This window comes from Diospyros lotus, chromosome 8, assembly GCF_014633365.1.
Source record: "Diospyros lotus cultivar Yz01 chromosome 8, ASM1463336v1, whole genome shotgun sequence".
Lineage (NCBI taxonomy): Eukaryota > Viridiplantae > Streptophyta > Magnoliopsida > Ericales > Ebenaceae > Diospyros > Diospyros lotus.
In genome coordinates this window covers 2844972-2870744 of record NC_068345.1, presented here as the reverse complement: position 1 = coordinate 2870744, position 25773 = coordinate 2844972, and the positions used below count along the sequence as shown (strand labels likewise).

General features: G+C 32.3%; 1 protein-coding gene across 1 annotated transcript; it reads left to right on the top strand.

The window, feature by feature from the left end:
- Positions 1-13644: 13644 nt before the first annotated feature.
- On the top strand, positions 13645-15483 carry LOC127808044 (ethylene-responsive transcription factor RAP2-4). Its single transcript, XM_052346358.1, has one exon. The coding sequence runs from the start codon at positions 14230-14232 to the stop codon at positions 15160-15162; it is 933 nt and encodes a 310-aa protein (XP_052202318.1). The 5' UTR covers positions 13645-14229; the 3' UTR covers positions 15163-15483.
- Positions 15484-25773: the final 10290 nt, after the last annotated feature.

Sequence of the window (25773 nt, the reverse complement as noted above, 5' to 3'; positions counted from 1 at the left end):
CCTCTGTTAAAAATAACCCCTGCCCCCTCCCTCTGTTAAAAATAACCCCCAAAGCACTAGGGGTTATGGTCACCCTCGTTAAAGGGGTGAATAAAATCGCACTCCCCTTCCCCTCCATTGTCAATCCCAGTGAATATAATTTAAATTATCTTTAATTAAAATTAAATAAAAAATTTAAATTTAATTGTGAGGTTTGAACAATCTTCGCTGAAACTTTATTATTAATAATAATAAATCTAACTCGCCTATTATTTATCTCTGTATAATAATATAATAGAATATATAATAATATATATAATAAATAATAATAACATACAATAAATATAAACAACAGAAATATTAAGATTAACAGCTAATCAATAAACAGATATATTAATGAAGTAATAAACAACTATTTATTACTTAATAATATTCAATATTGCATTTTAATAATATTTAATATTACATTTTAAAACTAAAATGATTAACAACTAAAAATATAATAATAACATTCAGTATTGCATTTTATACCTAAAATAATTAACAACTAAAAATATAATATACAAAAAATTAAATACCTTCAATAAGGCTCGTCTCTACTACTATCAAAGGAGAAAATGTGATAAGAGAGCGGAGAAAAACGAAAATGAGTGAGGGCATTTAAATAGGGGAGGGGGTGTGGGTTGCTTGGGGTGAGTGGGGGGCACGTGGCACGGATTGGGGAGGGGATGGTGGCACCCGCCCCCTCTCTATTGCACATTGGGGAGGGGACAGGGAGTGTGATTTTGTTCACCCTCTTTAATGAGGGTGAACGTAACCCTAGTGATTTGGGGGTTACAATTAACAGAAAAATATGGGCCCCAATGATAATTAACAGAAATAGGTGAGCCCCCAAATCATTGGGGCCCACCTTTTTCTGTTAATTGTAACCCCCAAATCACTGGGGATTACGTTCACCCACATTAAATAGGGTGAACAAATATAAATATTTAATTTTACGATATTAAACTAATCAGAAAAAAAATTAAGAAAAAAGTAAAAATAAATAAATTACTAAAAATGCTTAAATGATTAATAATAATTATGTTATAAAAATGATAATTATATAAAATATTTTACTAATAATTTATAATTTTAAATTATATATTATTTAAGTTAAAAATTATAAGTCTCTTAAAAGCAAAATCAACAATCAATTGGAAAACATAAGTATAAGAGATAAAAAAAGAGGGAAAAAATTAAAAAGATTATGTAATACAAATAAAACAGTAAGACTACTTGAAGGAAGAATGAAATAAATTATTTATTTATTAAAATATTTTTCAATAGTATGAAAATTTATTCTTAATTATAAAATGGGAGGTTAATATTCATCTTTTATTTTATAAATGACCAATAATTTTCATGTTATAAATAATAATTATATAAATTATTTGACCAATTAATTTTTAGTTTTAAATTATATATATTCTTTAAAGTAAAAATTATTTTTAACAAGTCCATTATTTAATGCAACTCAATCGTCCTCAACGGCTCAATTTTTGGCATTGGTAGGCCTGAACTATAAATACTTTGTTGGTGCAGTATTTATTGGGTTAGAGAACATTCATTACAAGTGTACAAGTGTTCTAACTTACAAGTGCTCATATTTTATCTCTCATGCTTTAAATTAAAATAATTTTACTCAAAACTATTGTTACATTCATTGTTATTATTTATTTTTTAAGCTTTGTATCAATTGAGAGACATTGTAATTGAGAAGTTTAATTCTCATATTCTCTCTTTTGATAGACTGCTATTTTTTTGATATTACTTAGCTAACAAGTGTTATAAGCCATACAAATATTGTAGGAGGTTATATCATTTAACATTCTTCTTAGAAAGTGTATCTTGTGGGTAGGATAAGCCTCTTAAGAGTAAAACAAAATCAGTAATCATCTATTTAAAAGTGTTAATTGAGATAAAATTGAAGATCCTTTCATTGATTAAAAAATAAAATTTTATATTATTATTCAAATGAGTAAAACAATATAGATATAATATAGTAATAAAAAAGACTTTATGGTCTTGCTTTTAAATTTTTCACTAAAAATGCTGAAAATATTATCAAAAATTCTATTTTTTAAAACTTTTTAGAATTACATTTGCAAACCACTATATTTTGAAAACTTATTTTCAAAATATGTTTCAAAACTCATTTTGAATTTATTTTATAATTTCATATTTTATTAATTAGCAACTTAAAAATAGAATATTCCGTCACTAATTTTTAATTTAATTGAAATTTTTATAAATTTATATTTAACTATAAAAATTTTCATTTTCAAATCAAATTTTAAATTTAATTGAAATATTTTATGAATTTCACATTAAATTTTTATAAATATTTTGTAAAAGTTAATTTCAGTCACATTACTAAGTTCATGTGTAAACTCCTAAATTATATAGCTTGACATCATATAATTAATGATGAAATTTTAAATAAGTGAAACATATCATGGGTATTATTTTTATTCTATTTCATATTATTCAATTAAAAAGATGAATATTTGCTAAATGATAGCATCACTCAATAATAAAGATTAATATCTTTAAAAAATGTATGCGTATATGGGACACATCTATATTGTTATTTCTGTACTATTACGTTTTTCTTGTACAATCATTTGAATTTTTTGTTTTTTAATTACACTTATTTATTTATATTTTTAAGTTAACTTTTTTTTTATATCTGTATTTTTAATTCAATTTAACCACCTTACTTTAATATTTTAAAAAAAAAAATACAAGTACATAGATGTAATCAAAATAGTGAAAAATTTCAGTTATCATATATAAAAAAGTATATTTAATTAAATTTACTCAAAAATATATTTATTAGCGACAGATTCATTCCGTCGCTAAACTTTTTAATTTTTTTTCTTCCTTTTAATGATAGAATAAATTTGTTGCTAAAGTTTTACAATTTTTTTATTTTATTCTTTTTTTGTAATACTTTAAAAAAATAAATATTATAAATTTTTAATTCAACTAATGTACCATGTAAATGTTGTATTTAATTAATTTTTTAAATATTTAATTTTTATTTGATTAAAAATTAGTTTAATACATATTTGTTATTATAAATAAATTTTACAATATCATATAAATTTACATATTTTTGTTCGTAAATAAAATAAATAAAATATGCATACTATAACATCCCCGAATTTTTGAAGACAAATAGCTATTATTAATTATGGTATTTGAACTTATTATTGAACATTTGAGGATTTAAGGAAATAATTAATTTATGGATTTTACGGTGATTTATTGAGTTATGTGAGGTTTTATATTAAATTTGGTATGTTTTTGGGATTAAAATAATTTATTTATAATTAATTAAAGTTATTATTGAATATTTGGAGGTGTAAGTAGAATATTTATGTCGAAATGAGAAATTAAGGTAATTATTTTATTTGGAAATATTTAAGATATTTATGAAAAAAATAAAATAGATTAAATTAGTGGGTTTTCGAAAATTATGGGGGTTTAAGTGTAATTGTGGGAACTGAATGTCTCCTTAAAAATCATTTGCGCGGATTAGTGTCCAACAAGGGTGGTAGGCAAGATGGTTGGGCATGCCAAGGAGGAAGGGGAGGTCGCGAGATGGAACTCTTGGCCAAGCAAAAAAAAAATTGGGTTTTCGAAACCCAGGTGGTGCTAGGGGCGCCCATGGGCGCACGCACGTGGCCCCACTAGGGGGCCATGCACGAGCGCGGCCCGCATGCGCGCAACCGCACGCCCCTACGCGCCACGCGTGGCCCTGCCGTGCGCCAAGCGACTGCAAGTCGTTGTCAAGTGGCTTTCATCCATTACCATGTGCCTAGTAGCCATGCCACCTATCTTCCACGCGTCCAGCCCACTTCTTGTCACTAGAAATGATGCTCCATTGCTGCCTTGATGCTTTCACGAAGTTCCTTTCTTCTTAGCCTATAAATAGGCAATAAATGCTTAAGGAAATTGGGGGAAATGGGAGAGGGAATTAAGGATTTCTTTGCCTCCATAATGCTCACCAACCTTCTTTCTCCTTAGCCTATATTTATGGGATGAATGCTTGAGGGAACGAGGAGATTTTGGAGAGATAAAAGGAGATTGTGGTGGCGTGGGCTTGAGTAGCAAATTTGTTCTTGCCAGAGTTGAGGAAAAATAATTAAAGCAAGTTCTTTTTCCTCTTTGTTTCAATTAAAAGGTAAGATCTTAGTTTTCTTATTAATATGCAAGCTCAGTTTCTCCCTTTTCTCAAGTTCATGTTTGCAAGTTCTTCTCATATTTTACAAGTTCAGTTTCTCTTTGCTCAAGTTATGTTTAAATTACAAGTTTTATTCTCTATTTCTTGTTATTACAAGATCATACTTCTTAATTTTTCAAATTGCAAGTTATTTTCCTATTTTACAAGTTATTTCCCCTTTTACTAGTAAATTATTTCATGGTCCTCATTTATACCTCTTGAGTCTCAAATAGCATTTTGTATCACCCTATCTTTCCTTGTGAATGATGTTTTATTGTGGACATGCAAGGATTTGACGTTGTCTTGCATGAATGTTGCCTTATTGTGTATATTACTCCGTTAATTGCATGTCAGTTATATATGAGAAGTTATTACGATTATGCATGTTATGATAATGCATGAAGTATATACATGAAAATGGTTTTAAAAATATGTAAAGGCCCCATGATGCGCGCAACGGACGAGTCCGCAGGATATATGCGCAGAGAAAGTGTTGAGCTCAAAGTTGGACTTCAGTCCCAAGTTTATGTTATGGACTTCAGTCCCAAGTTTATGTTATGGACTTCAGTCTCAAGTTTACGTTATGGATTTCGGTCCTAAGGTTTCGGACTTTGGTCCCATGTTTATAGTTCTAAAAAGTACTGCATATGAGCATGGATGCATGTATCATCATTTTATTATATGAAAGTACCTTAAATGGCATTCATGTCTTTTTTGCTTCTTGAAACCCATGACTTTTATGCTCGTTTTCTTCCAGTTATACTTATTGGGCCTTGTGGCTCATGTTTGCTTGCATCATTCCAAGTAAGGGTAAGGCTAAAGTAGAAGACGAGTCAAGTGAATCAGAATCCATGGGGTAACGATGTGTACAGAGCCATCTCAATCAAAGGTCATTGAGGTGTGTTTTGTGGTGTGTAGTATTAAGTTATACTTATTTATGTTTCAGGTTATACCCCTGAAGGGATATGGTGGTTTTATGAACCCTGATGTGGTGTGTAATATTGAGTTACTTTTGTTTTGTGGGCATGTGGACACTATTGTTTTTGTCTATGAGTAAGAATGTATGAGCGTGGCTTCCGTTGTTAAAGAGGATGTGTAATGTTTTAATGGGTTTTGGCTTTTATGTTATCTTGTTGTGGGTCCCTAATTAAGGGCGCCTACACATACTAAAAATATTTAATTTTTATTTATTCTTTGTTTAAACATAATTAATAAAATTTATTTTTTATTAATTTTTTTCCTTTTCTCTATCGCTAAGGTTTTTAATTATTATTTTATTTTTTTAATTATTTAGCGATAACATATTTTATCGCTAAATAATTTCAATTTAATATAAAAAATCAAAATTTAGTGACGGGATAACACTCGTTGCTAAAATAAAAAAATAAAATTAAATAAAAATTAAAAATTTAGCGACGGGATAACACCTGTCGCTAAAAAATAAAAATAAATTAAATAAAAAATAAAAAATTAGTGATGGGATATCCCTCATCGCTAAAAAATAAAAATAAATAAAATAAAAAATAAAAAATTAGTGATGGGATATTGCTCATCGCTAAAAAATAAAAATAAATTAAATAAAAAATTTTGCTAAAAAATAATAACAAAATTAAATAAAAAATGAAAACTTAGCAACAGGTATGACCCGCTAAAAAATAAAAATAAAATTTAATCAAAAACTAAAATTTAGCGACGGGGTCACATCTATAGTTAAAAAATAAAAATAAATTAATTTTTTAAAATTATTTAGCTACAGAATATTCCGTCGCTAAATTTAAAATTTTAATAAAAAAATATTAAAAATATTTAGTGATGGAATATTCTGGCGCTAAATTTTAAAAAAATAAAAAATTTTCGACATAATATTCCGTTGCAAATTCGTCGCTAAAATTTAGCGATGAAATATCTATCTCTAAGACGTCTTTAATTAGCGACGAAAAAATTCTATCGCTAATTTAATAACTAAATTATGAATTTTTTTGTAATGATTAACGTCAACTCAACAACGTTCCACATTTCATCAACTTCGAGTTCAACAGCATCTTCCATCCCATCAATGCCATACCCGGATTGCCTGCGCCCACTGCAGGCCTCAACTATCCCGAGATTCTTGGCTTCTAACCTATCTACAACAATCGATAACACGTAAGGGACTCTCTCATTCTTTCTTATATAAGCTAGTCGAGCATCGCCAATGTATGTTATTTTCTAATCTACAGAAACTATGTTACCTTGAACTTTTACTTATTTGAGTATCTGAGTGTTTGTAGGTGTTAGCTACTCCTCACCATATGGATTGTTGTTGCCTTGAGCCTGTCGTTCGATCATCTCCTTTTCGGCCAGAAAAACGATAGTTAAATTTTTCCTTTTCATTTTTTGATTTTATGATGAAGACTAGTCTAATTATTAAAATAGTTAAATAGCATGTGATTGTAAGTTCACTCACCAAAGCTATAGAAATAGTCTTACGTACGGCAGATATTTTTATTTTATTTTATTTATATTCAATAAAATTTTAAAATAATTATTTCCTATCATTTTTAAGTAATTATTTTTTTTTTTACAAAAGTGAAATAAAAGCAATAAGAATAGTAATGCCATTACATTCAACAATTTATTGTACTGAATAATAATATATTAAAACTATGTAATACAATACAAATAATATAAATTGAAAAAACAAAAGTAAAAAACCACCCTAATAGAAATGCTTTTGTTTCGTGGAAAAGTAAATTTGTAAAGAAAGTAGTCATGTAGCCAAATCAATCGTCAATCATCATCACTCATCAGAGTTGAGCTGTCGAGAGGGCGGAATCGGATGATTGCAAGAAGTCGATTGGTTCCACGTGGAGATGTCTTGTAAAAGGGTAATTTTGACCCGTCCAAGCCCAATCAATGACAATGAGCAGCCCGCAGCCCAGCGGCCCCCTCCCCGCCACTCTTTTAACTTCACTTCACGCAACAATACAGTGACAGGAAACTGCTCCCGATGATGACAAAAGCTTTGCCACTGCCGACAGCTAATTTCTAGTCAAAACCACCTCCCTCGTGCCATACCATACCCCACTCAATTAATTTTACCTAATCTTTTACGTCATGTAATGAATTTTGGGTCTTGAGACGAAATATAAAAATAAGTTCTCAAATCAAGAGACAACAAGCCACCAACAACAGCGAGCGATAGAGTAAGAGACAGCGAGCCACCGGCCACAAGGGCGAGCGACCGAGCAACTAGCCACCAGCCACGAGGGCGAGGACGAGCGATCGCCGACAGAACAGCAAGAGGTGAAAGAGCCAGGGTGAGATCGTGAGAGCGAGAGGGCGAGGGCGATGGGCAACAGAGCAGCAAGAGGATAGAGAGGCAGCGAGCGACCGATGACGAAATAGCGAGATGCGAGGGCAAAGGCAAGAGGTAGGGCTAGGGTAGCGAGCGAAAGAGAGAGAAGGAGAAGAAGGGCCACGATTCTCGCGAACTTTGCAAAGGGGAAAGGGGTGGGCGGCTGGGCTGAGCATGGGCATGGGCCCTGATGTTTTCAATTTAGGGGCCCCTAATTAATCAAATTTTCTTGTGCCCTGAGGCAACCACCTCACAGGCCTCATGAAAAGTTCGGGCGTGCTAATCTTCCTACATTTTAATAATAATTTGTTATCTATATATATATATATGTTTTAAACTGAGATATAAGACGTGCATCTATTAAATCTAACAAGCTTTGTATTTCATCTATTGTCTTTCAGTGATAGAATATTCAAAGGATATATATAAGAGGTATATGCCAACAGTGTTAGGAATCGTTAATTTTGCACTACAAATAAATATGCAAGAATTGTTTGATGACATAAACTACTTGCACCCTCAATACTTGGATGGATGGAGGAGGTTGTGGCGATTCATGAGTCAGGTAGTGATGGGCATGCATCTGGTCTCGTGTGGCGTTTATAAGACAAGTGAAGGACTATCTAATTAAGATTGAACTCAAAAAGAATTTTTTGATATTTCAGTTAGGAAGACAAATAAATGAGATAATATTGGTAGAAGAGACCCTTTTAAGTAACACCCATGTGATATATCATAAGCCCTGCTTCTGCTCCTAATCTTAAAGCTTCTGGATACTTGTCTTGTGCTAATTGTGGTATGTATGAGAGATAAATTTAGTATTTGGTAAGAATAGTTTGAATATGTTTGAGATAATGATTAAGATAATTTATATTTTCAAGACATAGATCAAATGGCGAGTAAGTGATAGGCTGAAATTAGTATCGATAAGTCACGAGATCGATACTTAGTTTAAGCAAAGACTAAGGTGGTGTTCTCTTTCTATTTCAGTTTTGAGTTTTGAATTCATTTTTACTTTTGTATTTTGAGTGTCTGTTTTGAGATTTTTTAAAATGTATTCATTTTGTCATTCTGAAAAATTGTTTCTCAAAACAGAAAATTAGAAAATGTGCTTGCTCTGAAATTTTGTAAGATGTTATTTTATGATATTTTATTTAAGAAATTGTATTCAAAATAAATTTTAAATATTTATTAATAAATTATACATTTAATTTAAAGAATTTCAAATATAATATAAGTTATATAATTTAATCATATATAGTACATTAAAATTACAAAATACATTCTAAGTCATTTTTAATTTTACTTAACTATTAATTCCATAATAATCTTATTTTTACCTATAAATTACAATCTGATATTAATTTTGAGATTCAAATTATCCACAAAATAAATATTAAAAAAATTATAAATTATAAATAAAAAAATATTAATTTATTCAAAATTTTAAAAATATCATTAAAAAATTAATAAAAAACTATATTATTACATTGGGCATGGAGGTGGTGGTGGTAAGGAGAAATGGCAGAGGGCGGTGGATAACAGTCGGATTTGGGCGTGGTGAGCGGTGGTGGGCAGCCAAATTTGGGCATGGCGGGCGGTGCCGGTGGTCGATCTAGGCGTGGAAGGAAATGGCGAACATGGGAGATGGTGGTGGCGAGCGGTGGCTGTGGCGGATTTGGGCATGGAAGGCAATGGCAGGTAGTGGTGGATTTGGGCGTGGAAGGCAGTGGCGGGGCGGTGGTGATTGCGGATCTAGGCTTGGAAAGCAGTGGCAGGGCAAGGGCGATGAATGTAGTAGGCAGATTTGGGCGTGGCAGGCGATGGCTGTGATGTCGTGGTAGGCAGTGGCAGTGGTGAGCGTGGATGGCAGCGATTGTGGTGGCGTGAATGGTGGTGACGACTGAGCTTGAAGAGAAACATAAGAGAGAAGAGAGCTGGAAGAGAAGAAGTGAAAATGATTGTTTTCCGTGTTTTCGATTGAGGGGGTAGCTTTGGTTGAAAACAGTCAAAACGTGTTTTTGGCGTTTTGGGTTTCTGTGTAAATTTTTTGTGTGTTTTGTAAAATGCGTTTTTGAAAATAAATAAAGAAATGCGTTTTGAGTGTTTTGAAAAACTGAAAATGAAAAATGAGTTGAAAACACCAAAGAGAATAGGCTCTAAAAGTTTACATGTGATTTATCTCCTTTGCTAAAAATAAGAACACAATGACAACCAATTACACATAAACGATAATCCAAGACAAATTCCTACTCTTTTGAAGTGATATTAGTCACCCACCCTCTCACCTTCATAGTAACCGGAGGGCAACCTTACCTGTTACCTTCGACTGTAGTAGTGCAATATTATAGGCTGTTTGCAGTGTGACTGTTTTGGCATTAAGAAAAAACAAAGGGTCCTGGCTATGTGTCAGTTATATAGTGATGTGGCTACTAATACGTCAACTGTATTCAATTTTATAACCCACAAAAAATTAGTATAATTTCCCAAACAATGAAGTAACAGTAAGTTTCTTAACAACTTATTCTCCAAACTTACCTAGTTATGTAAAACAGCCTAGATCTTTTTAATAACTCTTTGTCAGTCTCTAAACTTTCTGGCTTTTCAAATTAGGTAGTATTTATTAATTAAGATATAGATAAAAAAAATGAGATATAAAATGTATTATAAGTAAAAGTACTTTTTATTATATTTATTAAATTTATTTAATGACGCTTGAAAAACAAATCAAGTGACTTCTTATCTAATTTTTTTCAAATAAATTTATCTATTTCTCTCCAAATAAAATTATTTTGACTCTCACAAAAAAAATGACACATATATCTTTTAGTACATTTTAAAAAAATTAATAAATAATTTAATAAAAATCTTAGAATACTTCTTAGTCTTATTTTGATTATTCTGTATTTTGATTTAAAAAATATTTTAACCTTATTTTGATATAATATTTTTTTGATTAATGCTATTTTGCCCCATAGCTTCATGTAAAGGCTTAGTGAGAAAGGCCAAAAAGATAAAAATACCTCTCATCTAAATGCAAATTTACCCATTTCCTTATAACCTCCCGTCTCCTATTTCTCTTTTCCATGATCGTTGTCTCTAGCAAGCTTCAGGACCCGTCACTGTCTTCCTTGTGTCGCCTCTCCACCTTTTTCAAGCCAACCACAACTGCATCCTCTCTATCCACTGCAACGACGATCAATACGAGGCAAGGCAATGAGGTGTGAAATGAGGCAATGCAACAACGCAAGGAAGATTGTGAGGAATGAGATAAATTTATATCTGGATGAAGGATATTTTTAATATTTTAATCCCTCCCCTGACTCTCTATGTGTGGCTCTTGGGCAAAGTAGCAAAATTCATATTTTTTTCATGATTTTAACAAATGTTGCCATCGGATACCAAACTTTTACGAAATTTCACGGTTTGTAGCGTCACGTAGTTGGTCTATCATTTATTGCAGCTGACTTTTCAAACCTTTCATTTCAATTAATTGTACATACATAGGTAGGGACCAGTCTTCATTTAAAAAAACATGGCGTCGTTCATTTGAATCTTCTTATTATGTTCCTTAATATAGATATTTTTTTATAATTTTTATATATTAAAAAAAGATGTGAAAATTGTGACACCCTCATTCTTTTGAAATTGTTATTTACTCCTACGATTTTTTTTAAAGATAAAATGTTATGATCAAGCGATGCTCTTCTTTTGATGTGTTTTGAATTATATTTTTTGCGGGACATAATTTTATTTTGACTCGTAGTTATTTTTTAATAATAATATATTTTTAATACCCTAATTTAAATTTAAATTTAATCACTAACCATTAATCCTAATCCAAAGAAATAACTAACACTACTAAGTAAAAGAAGTGATAAGAATACATAACTAACCACTAGATTTTTATTTCTTGTGGTCACAAAGGCTACCATCTATCCGCTTTGATTAGCGTGGGAATGGGGGCCAAATTTTGGACACTCCTTATATATTATATATAAAGGGGTTGAAATATCACGTTAATATTTATTTTATTTGACTTCTATTGGCAGCAGAAAATGAGAGTGCAAATTTGTGCAGCCAAGGCAATTTTGTGGGCCCTCATCTCTCATCTTTTTTATTTATTTATTTTTTTTTCTAACAAGCCTCTTGTTGTTTGTGCGTCCATCATGGTTATATTCTCTTTTATTTTAAAGATAGAAAATACAATAACAATCGAGATATGAGAGGACGATGAGAGGGAAGACATTGACAGACAAAACATAGTGGAGGGAAATAGACAATTGAGGGGGACGATTTTGTAAATGACCATTCGTTAAAGGGTGTACAAAATCACACTTATAAAATGAGTTAAGAGTTGTAGTCGTAATAGAGAAAAAAATTTCATATTCGAGCATTGATAAGGGGAGAAAGTTTAGTATTTAGGGTTATCTTGAAAATTTAAAATATGCTAGACCATCCTCACTTGAACGAAGAGAGACTAAGGATAAAAATTAACTGTTGAGTTTTTTAATTTATATTTTCTATTAGAGTCTAATAGCAAAGCGCGTTTTGTGTGTTAATTAAAAAAAAAAAAATTGATTGGGGCATTGCCCCAATCCAGATCTTTCCTTCCGCGTGAAAGCGACGTTACGCGGAAAGAAGGATCCAGACTTCTTCATAGGCTACAATTGACCGTTTGTGAGTTTTTCTTTTTCTTTTTTTTAATCACCGAAAAGCTATATTATATTATATAAAAAATATAATATATTTGCATGTTGTACTTATAGTTATTATAAAATTTCTTTTTATCTTATTTTATAATCCTAAATGTTCATGCAATAGGATTATTGTATGTGATAAAACAATATTCATTTAGAACCAAAAAACATAATGATTAATAAATGAATTTCATTAAAATAATAATTAACATTGAGATTTTGTGGCTACGATCAATATCGACTACAAGTGATCTCACGCGGAATGGGGCCCGCATCACTGGGGATGCATATAACGTAGTTAAAAATAGAATTAATATTTAATTACGGGGAATTAATCCAATAATAATCAACTGAAGAACTTGTACGCAATAATTAAAAGGGGAGAGGGGGGAAGAGAGCGCCCCTTTCATGAGTTCAATCATTTCAATGTTATATTCATTAAATAATATATGTATATAAAAAGTGTATAGACGGTAACGTGCTGGTACCGTCAAAAGGACAGACAATTTGGGGTGGGTGAGAAGGGGAGGGAGGGAGAGGAAGATGACAAAACGGCGTTAACTTCCAAGAAGGTGTGAACGCGGGGCTGATGAGGTCAATCAACCGGCGACTTAATCCAGCAGCGACAGTTTCAGGCGACCGGCAGCTGTCGGTGTGGAGATTGACAGGTGGCAGTTGCAAGGACACGCGTCGCTTGGTGAGTGGGTGAGGGGTGCACTGATTTATGAGAGCATGACGTCGAGCTTAGCTGACTGGGTAGACTGATGGTACAATAGCTCGTAAACTAATGCACGTGACGCACCAACAATTAACATTGCAGTAATCTTGGCGTTTTATCACGTATTAACGATAAACACTGTAATTACTTAAATATTCTTCTGCTTAAAAATTAATAAAATATATATCAATAGATCTAAAAAAATTATTAGAATTAAAAAAATAAAATATATTTATTAATAATAAATAATAAAATAAAATATATTAAATAAGTCTTAATAAATAATTTTTTTTAATTAACATATCATTAAAAATGCTCTCGTTTCGACCTCACAATTTCAAAAGAAGAGGTAAAATAGCCTAATAAATGACCCTTTTGTCTTGATTGGGTTGCTGATCTAGAATTGAGTAAGGGAATAAATTAAATTGACTCAATCTGGAATTAAATTTAAATTTAATGGGGGGATTGAGATGAGTTTAATTAAGCCAAAAATTTAGAAGTTGTAACCGTGTATTAAGGACAGAAGCAAGCACGTGCGGTGGATAGAGATTAGGGAGGGTGGGTTGAGATAACCGATGTGGTTTAAGAGAGGAGTAAACAAGGGGCGGTGAGGCTTCTATAAATCAGTGCGCCGCTAGAATAAAGATTCATTCCAAGTGTATGAGGCTGAGAGAGCAGAAAAGAAAAACACACAAGTAGTGGAAGTGGTCTTTAGTTTTCTTGGTCTTTCTTCTTCCTCCTCCCTCCCCCTCCCCCTCTGTAACATCCCGCTTCTCTGTGTCCCTTTCTGCAAATCATCTGTCTTTCAGGTTTTCTGGTTTTTGGGTTTGTGTTTTTGGAATTTGGAAACGACGGACAAAAAACAAACTTGAAAGGACGACGATTTCTTCGAAAGCCAGGTGTTTTCAGAACAGAGATCCAGGTTCTGTTGTTTTGATTTAGGCTTCTTCTTTACTGAATCGCCTCGAAGAAGGGTAGTTTTTGGTGTCCCTCGAGGGTGATAGTTTCTTGTCTTTTTTTTCTCAGATCTGGGTCCGAAGAGGCTGCTTTATTTCGAAACCTCTTCCGATCCTCTTTGTTTTTTTCGCTAAAACCTATAAATAGTTCTAAGAAATTTGATTTTCCTAGGATTTTCTCTCACCTGTTCCTTTTGTTTTGGTTAAGAAACAGGTCGTTTTTTGTTTTTCTTGGTTTCGATTCTGTAAATTTCAGGTGGAAGAAAGAAATGGCAGCTATGATGGATTTCTGGAGCAGTAGCGCCCCGTTTCTCTCGGACTCGACCGACCCGTTTCGTGGCGGCGAGCTCATGGTAGCACTTGAGCCTTTTATCAAGAGTGCTTCTTCCTCAACTTCTACCTCTCCTAATTCTCCCTTCTCTTCTTCTTCTCCTCCCTCTACCTCTACCTCACCGGAGCCCGTTTCCCCCGGGTTATTCACCCTGGAGCATCCTGGCTTAGTGGGGCTCAACCAGTTGACCCCATTTCAGATCCAGCAGATCCAAGCCCAGATCCAGTTCCAGCAGCGGCAGTTGGGCTCGTTCAACGGCTCTTGGCTTCAGGAGCAGCGGCACAGGCTCAGCTTTCTCGGCCCGAAGCCCGTCCCGATGAAGCAAGTGGGCTCGCCACCGAAGCCCGCAAAGCTCTACAGAGGCGTCAGGCAGAGGCACTGGGGAAAGTGGGTTGCTGAGATCCGGTTACCAAAGAACCGGACCCGTCTCTGGCTGGGCACCTTCGACACGGCCGAGGAAGCCGCCCTCGCCTACGACAAGGCGGCTTACAAGCTCCGCGGCGACTTCGCCCGACTCAACTTCCCGAACCTCCGCCACAACGGATCCCTCATCGGTGGCGACTTCGGCGAGTACAAGCCCCTCCACTCGGCCGTCGACGCCAAGCTCCAAGCCATCTGCCAGAACCTGGCTCAGGACAAGCGCCTGGACGCCAAGAAGCAGTCCAAGTCTGACGGTTGCCGCCATCCGCCGGAGGAGGATCCGAAGCCGAACGCCACCGAGTCGCCGCAGCTGTCGGAGAGTGATGGGTCCACCGGGTCGCCGTCGTCGGATCTTGCTTTTCCCGACTTCACGGAGGAGGAACCAGAATGGGATGCATCCATGATGTTACAGAAATACCCATCTCACGAGATCGATTGGGCTTCTTTGTAAGGCCCGAGATCGATCAATTTTTTTTTCTGTAAAAAAGGAATCCTACATATATATTAGATATTAGTAACTGGTGGCGGCCCGCCGCAATTAACTTTTTTGACAGTTGCAGGGTCGGCCACCGTGTCTATTGAGTCAATTAGGTGATTATTAGTATTTAGTATCAGTAGTAGCAGGTGATGTATGTAACTAGTTTATGTCCGCCATGGTCGGCAGCTGGTTTTTTTCAATGCTGACCAGGGGGATTCTTTCTATTCTATTTTGGGATTTGTGTTGTAGTAATTGATCTTCCATTGATGATGATATAATTATTCTAGTTTGATATGTTCCGCTTGTTATTTACATTTTTGTGTTCCAATGTTCAATGGCTTGAGGGGTGCGATGATGATTCAATTTGAGGCTCTTAGATGTGAACGATTATTGAAACCAAGTGTCTTTGAAGATCAACAACCAAGCTAAATTTTCTTTTATATAATTCACTTTTACGTGTGTTTTGGGTTATAACTAAAAATAGTAATTATAGTGCACTTGCTGCAGCAGCATTTAAAGTAAGTTTATAAATAGTCTTAAATGCAAAATGAAAGGGGGGCAGGGAGAAAGGACAGTTAGTTTTGGCTCCCTCATTTAATTGGATTTTTTTAAAAAAATTATTTATTCTGGTGTGAATGGCTGTCCTATATTTTTTTTATTTTTTTGTATTGAAAAAATAATAAGAAAATGGGTGTTAAAGTCCCCTACAGTATTGTCACAGTAGAGGCAGTAGAGTTTAATCACTAAATATAAGATTTATTAGGGAAACATATTGATTAGTGATTGTGAGATCTCAATTCTTGACTGGAGGACACCGAAGGCCTCTGCACTGCCATCCTTTGGCTAGATAGACTTGTGAAGAAATCATCCATAAAAATGTTTTTCCGACATGTTGGCTGCAATTCAGTAATTAAAAGAGCGAGCTAGGGACTAGGGTTTCAGTGCGGATGATGTCAACAGTTTGATCTTTTATCCAAGCAGATCTCTTTCTTTAAAGGGAGCGAAAGGAAGAACAGAGAGTGGCCGAGAGAGAGCACCTTTGGCTTTGGGGACGAGGAGGAGGAATGACCAGATTTGAATTGATTTTTTGCTTCCATGGGAAATAAATGCTTTGCTTTGGTTGTCCCGCGTTTGTGGTTATAATTTGGCTTTCGCCAAAATTTCTTCTGCAAAGAACTGGCGTGAAGAAAGAGCGTTGATTGCGCGGCCAATTGACCGGCAGATTCCTTCGTAGAGCCGTAGAGGGCGGAGGAAGAAAAGCATCAAAGTGGGGCAGACTCGGAGAGAAGATTTATGGCGCAACCATTGAACGTTGAATTTTGCAGTGTGAAACCGAGAGAAGAGGAGAGAGAGAGAGAGGGAAAATGCGGATCTTGGATTTTACCATAAAGCAATGAGCGTGGGCCCCAACTTGAGAATATTAGGGTTAGCATAGCTCATAGGCATAGCTGTGGTCCAAAAAGGGTTTTTGCTTAAATTTTCTAATGCAATAATGATTTTTTTTTCCCCTCCTTTTTAGTAGTAGTTTAAATTAGCCATCGGAGGATATCCAATGCAATGGGTACCCTATTTAATGAAAAGTGGGTGGAGCCTGGTAATATATTATTTAATGAAATAATTAATATGTAAACATAATTTATTAATTTATAAAAATTATTTATCAAATTTACTTTTTAACAATATAGCATTTACTCTTATCAAATTATTAAGGGAATTAAATTTTAATAAAAATCAAAATTTAGTGATAATAGTGACAAAACACTGAAGTACAATGACCAATTTATTATGATATACAGAGTTCAGAAATAATCATCGTAATTTACTCTGCATTAAAGTAATAAAATAGCTTCTTAATTTGTATATATAAAAAATAATTCATAAGAAATTTTTTAGCTATAATATTAGTTAATCTTACAAAATAAAAAATTAAGATTAAAAATGATTGATGGATAAAAATTTAAGATTTCATAAATTGTTACATAATCACTCTTTATGTATGAATTCTATAAGATTTACCTTATTAACAATATTTTTCACTTTTCTTATAGTATTTGGGAAGTGTCCTAAGTATTCCAAAAAAAAAAAAGAGGATATAAATTATGGGCCACCACAATTGCTGTGATAGAGGCCCATGTAGACCCAAATGCCATCTAATGGGCCTGGGAGGAATCGCGACCCAATATTGTATTATTCATATTCCTTTCAAATCTTCTACTTTCTTTCAAACCAAGAAACCATGAATGATACCCAGAATTTTTACTTTTTCTTATTCATTTAATCCTTATTCCCAAAAGATCTTATATATATATATATATATATATCTTCTTATTATATATAATAAAACTCCAAGCCCATATTTTATCCTAATTTTTTAATTAAACAAACTTTGTCCCAAATCTAATTTGGGATTTACTTTAATTATCTAATGGTGGCTGAGGAGGATTGGAATATTCAAAAGTTTTCTAATTAACAATCATTGCCAACTTCCAACTTCCACAATTATAACTTAAACATGATTTCATGGCTTCATTCCATTCAGAAATGCATAATTTGAACTCCATCCCCCCCCCCCCCCCTTCAAACAGTAAATTCTTATCTTCAACTGTATCCTGCCAAGTCATGGCCAAGCTCAAGTCACCAAGTTGTTCGTATGTGGCACTAAATGTATCAAATAAAGCTTATAAAATGAATATATCTAATCTGGCTAAAAACAAGCTTTTGACAACTACAAAACTATATAAAAGATTTGATCCGGCTCTCAACAAGATTGATTGTTTACAAGTTGAGGAGTGTGTGAAAAAGAAAAAGAAGAAAGTGATATTAATGAATGATCCACATTGGTGCTGAAGATTGCCAATCAATCCTTCTTAGATTACATTCTTTAATAGATCAAGCATCTACCAACCTTAACCCATGGCTCCAGAAAAATCATAATTTAAAATAAGGTTCCATGTTGTTCTCTTGTCCTAACTCACAATTCCTTCGTGTATAAAGTTATATTACTTCTTTTTTTTTTCTCTCAATAGATGCATAATACATGATGGGTTTCCTCGAGCTTCAAAAGATTACAAGAACTTTAAGACAAACTTTTTTTTTGACACTTTAAACTATTGTTTGGGGAATAGTTAGTGTCTTTATTACAAATGATGTCATTTGCGCGAATGTATCAATTTAATGCTTAAAAAGGTTCTATGAATTGACGGTTTAAATTTTGATTGAGTGTTTCTTAAATTCTTCTAAGTGAGTAACCAAGTGATATCATTACAAATATAAATATTATCGTCAAAAGCATTCAAATGTTTAGGGAGATTTGTCAATGGGGGCTCGAGAGTCAATATCTTATTGCACTTTTTTTATAGACTATTTCTGCCAGTTGTATACAGGTTATCTCTTTCAACTTGAAAAAATGTGTTTTTTGTTTAAAATTATTAACATTTTTTGGTGTTCCTACTGAAATTTTTATTTATAGGAAAAAACATTCTTGATTTAAATGAATTTTTAACTTCAAGGGTGAATAGCCCAAATAAATTGTTTTTTATGTTCAACTTGACTTATAAAAAATTAAAGTAACTAAAAAAGATTTTATTGAAAATAACCAAAATAATAAGGACACAATGTGGCATTTTGATCTTTTTTTTTTTAGATAAATTGAGAAAGATATTAGGAAGAATGGAATAAATATCCAAAAGACTCAAAGAACCACTAGAAAGGAACAATTTTTTAAAAACCAATACATAGTAGACAACAATTATTAACATTTTTATAGGACGTAAAAAGGGATAAAAATGTTTTTTTAAATTATATGAGATCTTAGTGTAAATATTTTAAATTATAGAGGGTTTGAGAGTAATTTAAAAATATTTATTAATGATTATCTCAATTTTAACTCTAGTTATTTATTTACCACTAAAAACACAAATTTCCAAGGAAAAAGAGAACTTGCGGTGGTAGGTGAGGCGTGAGTGGGCTCAGCACTGGGGCCTGACAAAGTGGGCCCACGCGAAGCCTTGGTGGGGCCCAAACATAACAGAAAGCCTGACTGAGGATCCCAATTGGCCATATTCCATTGTGGGCAGTTTTTTCAGTTGCTGTGAAGCCGCTGCTTTCCCCGCCATCTATTTTGGCCATTCCGTTGCACCTTAAGCCAAAATCTTTCTCGTGATCCGTGGCCTTATCTTTTCTTGGAAACCTAATATTAGTGATGATGATGTCGAAAATTACATTATCAATGTCCGAATTGACGAAGAAAGCTGTTTTTAAGGTTTAAAGTTTAAAGAAGATTAAGCTCCAGGACTTAGATCGGCAAAAGGAAGACTGTGATGGAGTGTTATTTTTTGGGTTTTTAGGTTTGTGTTTGAATTCTAGTAAGAAGATAGTTCAGCAGGCAAAGAACGATTCTAAAAAATAAAAAATGTCTGTCGCGCTCACATTTGCAGTTGTGCTAGAGGTCGAAACCTGTCTGTTGAATTTCCTGATTTACTTCTTCTGCTAAAATCATGGGGTCGAATAGCGGGGGTGCTCGTAATGGTGCGTTAATAAAAAAAATAAAAAAAATTAAAAAAAATAGAGAGTATAAAAAAAAATTGAATAATCTTCTTTTTTATAACTCAAATTTCAAGTTTTTTCCAATTAATTTTTGGAGTGAATGGTCTTCTCCCTGATTCAACTATTCAAGTAAATTTGAATGTGATCATAGTTTATGCACACACAAAACAGGACATTCAGTTCACACCTCTATATAGGTTAAATGTCACTGCAAATATTTTATCATTGATATTCTTTGTTAAATTTCACATGTTTTACCGTTGAGCCATGTCAGCAAGGGTAAAAAAAAAAAGAGTTGAATAACTGAGACTTTGCTAGCATATGCGTTATTATTCAAAAACATGAGAGCTTCTTTACTTATAAAGAATGTTTTCTATTTTTTATCTCTAAAAATCTTTGTTTTTATATTTTTATTTCTACAAAAAATCAGATAAAAATGTAAAAGAAAACATTTATTTCTATTAAATATGAAACTAATTTTACATATTAAATAATGAGAGAGTATCTTCAAAATTATACAGAAGAAGAAATGTAGAGATTGAGAGCAAAAAGAGAGATGAATGGTCAGGGCAATCTAATGAAAAAAAGAACGGTTGCCATTGCCACGATGGTGTTGGTTGAGGGATGAAGATTGCAAGAGAATAAGAAGATGGCAATGGGGGTGCTTGCCATCACAATGGTAGAGGGCAACAAAAAGGAGAAAAGAAAAGTGTGGTGAGTAAATGGGGAGTGTGAATGAATCATTAGGAAAAAAGAAGCAAAAGAAAAAAAAATATATTATTAATAGGATACGTAGTGAGATTAAAATTAAAAAAAAAACGTATTTTTTTTCTAGAGAACACCTATAAGATATTTTCTAAAATTTAGTATAATTTTGAAAAATAAAAAAATTATTTTCTATTCTCTAATTTAAAAAAAACGTGTTGATCATAGTTTTTAAATTTCTATCTCGTTGTAGTTTAAATCATTTTTAAGGATTTTTTTTATTATTTTATAATGCATAATGATATTTTACACTTGTATTTAGTTTTGATGATCAAAAACAAAATCAATTTATTCCCTCAGATGGAGATTTGCGCAAACAACCTTTAAGATCTAAAAGAATCTCCTAAATAATTTTACCAAATTGGTTTTGAATAATTAGATAGTGGATGTTTTTACCTTCGATATAATTTTTCTAAGTTTAGAAGATTAGTGCATTATAAGGAGATATATAAAAAAATATTTTCATTTTGAAAAATCATCTCCCGATATTTTGATAGCCAATATTCATTGTTGTTAAAACGATTTTTATTAAATTTTTAATAAATATAAGGTATGTATTTTGAGAGTGGCAAATTTGCTAAATATCGAGTTTGTACTAAAATTAAAATTTTATTTTCTTATGGTTATGAATTTTGATTTTTTGAATATTTTTATTGAATCCAAATAGAGGGTACTTTCTTATTTACATTTATGTATTAAAGTAAATAGAAGATAAAATATAAATTAAGAAAAATGACGACATTTATTTAAACTAAAGAAATGTAAATATATTGTAATTTATACTGTCGACTACATGCTTTCAATATGTTGACTATATGCTCTGCATCTGTCGACTAAGTGCTTCATCTGTTGACTATGTGTCTGCATCACTCGACTAAGTGCTTCATCTGTCGACTATGGGCCTAGCATCTGTTGACTATGTTTTGTTCTATCAACTATCTTGATGGTTCTGTCGACAGCTTAATTCAATCTCTCAACTATCAGTATGCATTTTAGAATAAGTTTTCTTCATATTTTTGATCTGTCGACTATAGGCATGGTTCTGTCGATTATGTCTAATTTTTGTTCATATAATTAGTCGACTAACATCTTTAGTCTATCGAAAATTTGTGTCTCTGATAATTTCCAACGACTAGTTTCTCAATCTCCAACGGCTCAAAAATGGCTAGTTTCGGGCAAAGCTTTTGGTAAGTCTATAAATACAAATCAAGGAAATCAAGAAGAGACTAATGGATGAGAATGAATTGAATTGAGCTTACATTTGTACTCGTTTCTACTTACATCGACTGTGCTTCATTTTTCTCTCGTCAAGGCTTTGATCTATATTTGTATTAATTCATTCAAGTTTTGTTTCGTATTTTGAGAGATATTGTAACTAAGAGATTTATCTTTTAGATCCTCTCTTTATTACACTTCTTGTATTTCCTAACTTGGGTAGCTAGAGTACCTACTTGTTTAAGTAAGAGATTGTAACTCATAGTCGCAGACTAGATGACCTACTTGGTTTAAGTAGGGGGTTTTAGTAGATTGTTTAGAAAATTCTTAGTGAGGAGTTAAGATAGTGGATTGGGTTTGGATTAAACCGAACCACTATAAATCCTTGTGTTAATCTCTTGTATTTTTTGTTTCATTTATTATTTCAAACATTTCAATAATCCTTACTTGTATCGAATTTTTCATCAAAAAGATTTCAAGTTTCAAACTAATTTTTTAAAATAACTAACTCACCCCTTATTTTGGTGTGTGCCATAGCACCTCTTAATCTAACACATAATAGGTACTTATAATTTATTTTTTTAATAACATATACCTTTTAATCTACTAATGGCATTATTCTATTATAAAAAAAAGAAAAATTGACTTACAATACTAAATTGAAATTATTGGGGGTATTTGTTTAGAATGACTAAAACTAGGGGGACTTGTATTCAATTTAATTCTTAAAAAAATTATGTAAAATGATATGAAAAAAGACCCATAAACATAGAACAATGCTCGAACTAATGTCACATTATAAAAATGTCTCTTAAATGATATTAGTAACTCTCAAACATTGTAGGTCATCCTTAATAAAATCATTAGCCCACAAATAAATAATGGAGAGAAATAGTTAGACCATAGTTTTCCTAAGTTAGAATTTTATCATTATTGGCTCAAGGTTTAAAATATTATATACCCACGGCCGGTTTTTAGGGCTCAGCAATCGGTTCAAATCAGACTTTTGCCCAATGATGAGAAATTTCCCGTGTGAAGACTAGATTGATTGAATTGAGTTGGTATGATAGTAAATAGATAATTTTTTTCACGTTTAATGTGAATTTTAAAAAATATATATCCATGTAAATAGATAAAAAAATATATAATAAAATTGCAAGCTTGAATTGGCCTCAAGATAAAAATATATATACTTATGAAAGACGAAGGGGTGGATTGAAGGTGGAGTATAGAAGAATGCTTAGTTTACGTTTGTTTGGTTGAGAACTTTTCTGGAAAACACTTTTTCTATTTTTTTATGTTTGGGACTAAAAGTATAAGAAAGTCTATGGAAAGTGTTTTTCAATCAATAAAAAAGCAACTGATAAAATGTTCTATTCTTTTAGAAAATAACTTTTCATCTGCAAAAGGGGGAAATCATTTTCTAGTAGCGGCAGTTCACACGACGAGGCATTGAGAGGTGATGCGGCGACGAAACAATAGGTAGCAAGGTGGCAGCGGCAAATGGGTCTTTTCTCTCTCTCTTTCTTCTCTATCATATTTTCCTTGCTTCAACAATGATGGTTGGCGAGCAAGAAGCGAGGTGATAAGACACCAGGCAACAAGATGGCTAGGCAAGACGATGGCCGCAAAAGGGTTGAAGGCAACCGTCGTCGCTGAAGCTAAATTGGTCGAAAAGAAAGATTTGATTGAGTCACTTCAGATTTAATTAGTCGCGTTAGTATTTTCCGTTTGCAAGATCAGGTGTTAATGTAACGAGTGTTGTATTATTAACGTTAAGCAAAGTTCAATAAGTATGTAATAACAATCTAAAGTTCAATGGGCAAATACTTACATTTTTAAAGTTCAGTGAGTGTTTGTTAAATTTTTATGAATTTTGTTAGCCACGTGGGTATTTTTCATTTGTAAGATATTACGGGTGATAGATGATTGATATTAAGCAAAATTTCATGAACAGATAATAACAATTTAAAATTTAGTGAGTAAATAATTATATTTTTAAAATTCAACGAGGTTATATTAAATTTACCCTATAATTTTCTAAGTGAGAGCCAAACACTAGAAAAAAAATTTAACAATATTTTTAAAATACAGCTAAACAATAGAAGATATATTTCAAGAAAATTCTTTCTAAGAAATTGTTTTATTTAAAAATTATTTTCCCTCAAAAAAAAAAAAAAAAAACGGAGCCTTAATTAACATTTTTGGAAGCGAAAGTTTCAATTTCAATGTATTGTTGTTGAAAGCAACAAATACTTTGAAAAGTAGATGTTGTATTTAATATCTCCCGTAGAGTGCAATTAAAAATGATTAAGTTTGATTAATTACTATTGTCACAATTAATGATTGTGATTAAATATTCGATATAATAAAAAATAGGACAAATTGTAAAAAAAATCCCAAACCTTTTTTGAGAATTTGCAAATTTATCTCAATGCTTCAATTTTAGCAATTGTATTTTAATTGATTTAATTAAGTGCAATTTTATATAATATATTTAAAATCAATTTGAAAGACGTGTATCGTTACTAATGTGGTAGGTCACCTATCATAAAAAAAAATGAATAAAATTCATATGTACACATATAAAAAAAAAAAAATTATACATGTGAATCTCACTCATATTTTTTTTATGACAGGTGACATGTCATGTCAGCAACGACACATGTCTCTCAAATTGATTTCAAATAATAGATAAAATTACATTCAATTGAACTAATTAAGATATAATTGTTAAAATTAAAATGTTTAAATAAATTTATAAATTTACAAAATAATTTGAGTTTTTTTACCACTTGCTCTAAAAAGTAAATAGAATTATTGTGAATAGAATCATTTTAAACCCATTTCAGATAATTCTCTCTTTTTTTGTTGGGGGGGGGGGGGGGGGGGGGGGGGGGGGGGCGGGCGGTGGGGGTTATTTTTGCTTTTTTGGGATTTTTATGCTCTATATCTAAAAAAGTGAAAGAACCTATGATCATGGCTTTTTATTTTTGTCACATGCATGGAATTATTGTTAAGAGGGATAAGATGCATTGATTCAATGCTTGTGTTATATATGTGTGCGAATTCTTTTTTACGTGACTTTTTAAATGAATAATAATATTTTAATTAATTAAGTCGACCAAATCTATTACTTATTTTGCCTACTCGACTCATAAATTAGACAAAATAATTCAATCATAATTAACTCATCCTAAGCTTTAAACTCTTTAAGACTCATATAATATTTGATAGAGCTAAAATATCAATGCTCTTTTCAAATGTGTAATTGGGCAATAAAAATCACATTTCAATTGGGTCATCTCAATCAAAGTGACACATAAATCCTATCTATGCATGCTAGGAATCTAAACAAATGGAGAGGGCAAGTTTTATATCAAATCAGATTTGGGGATTTACTTTATATTCTTCAAAGTGGAGAGGGAGGGAATATTCAAAAGTTTTCAATTCAACGATCATTGCCTACTTGGCTTTCACAATTATAACTTAATCATGTGGATTAATGACTTTATTATAAGGATAAAGCTTGAGAATTTCAATAATTTTAATTTTATTAGATTAATAAGAAATTAACACCTGAATTCGAAAATTGATCGAGTTGCCTAATCAATGTCCTAATTTAAATTTCGACCAATCAAAAGTAAATTCTTCTATTCAACCAAAAATATCCTCTTTTACTTTTTTACGATAATTTTATAACTATTAAAATGTCGATCATAATAATATAATTAAGAATCAAACCCATAACTTTACGAATACAAAATGATGCTTTTTCAAATCTTTATATCCGTAATCTACCACTTTGAGCGGTGTGCGGCAGCAAGTTTGAGTGTTGTGCTGCTAGTGATTGACATATTCCTTTTTATTGCAATTGTTGTTAAGTCATGCATGAGATTGGAAAGCATAAGCCAACCATGGAGATTTTATTCCACACCAATCTTGATGGAAGTGTTACTAAAACCAACTTTCTATATATATATATCTACTTATCTCATTCTCGAATAATATTAATCATGTTAAACAAATGTCATCTGACTCATCTCTCTCAATTGCCCA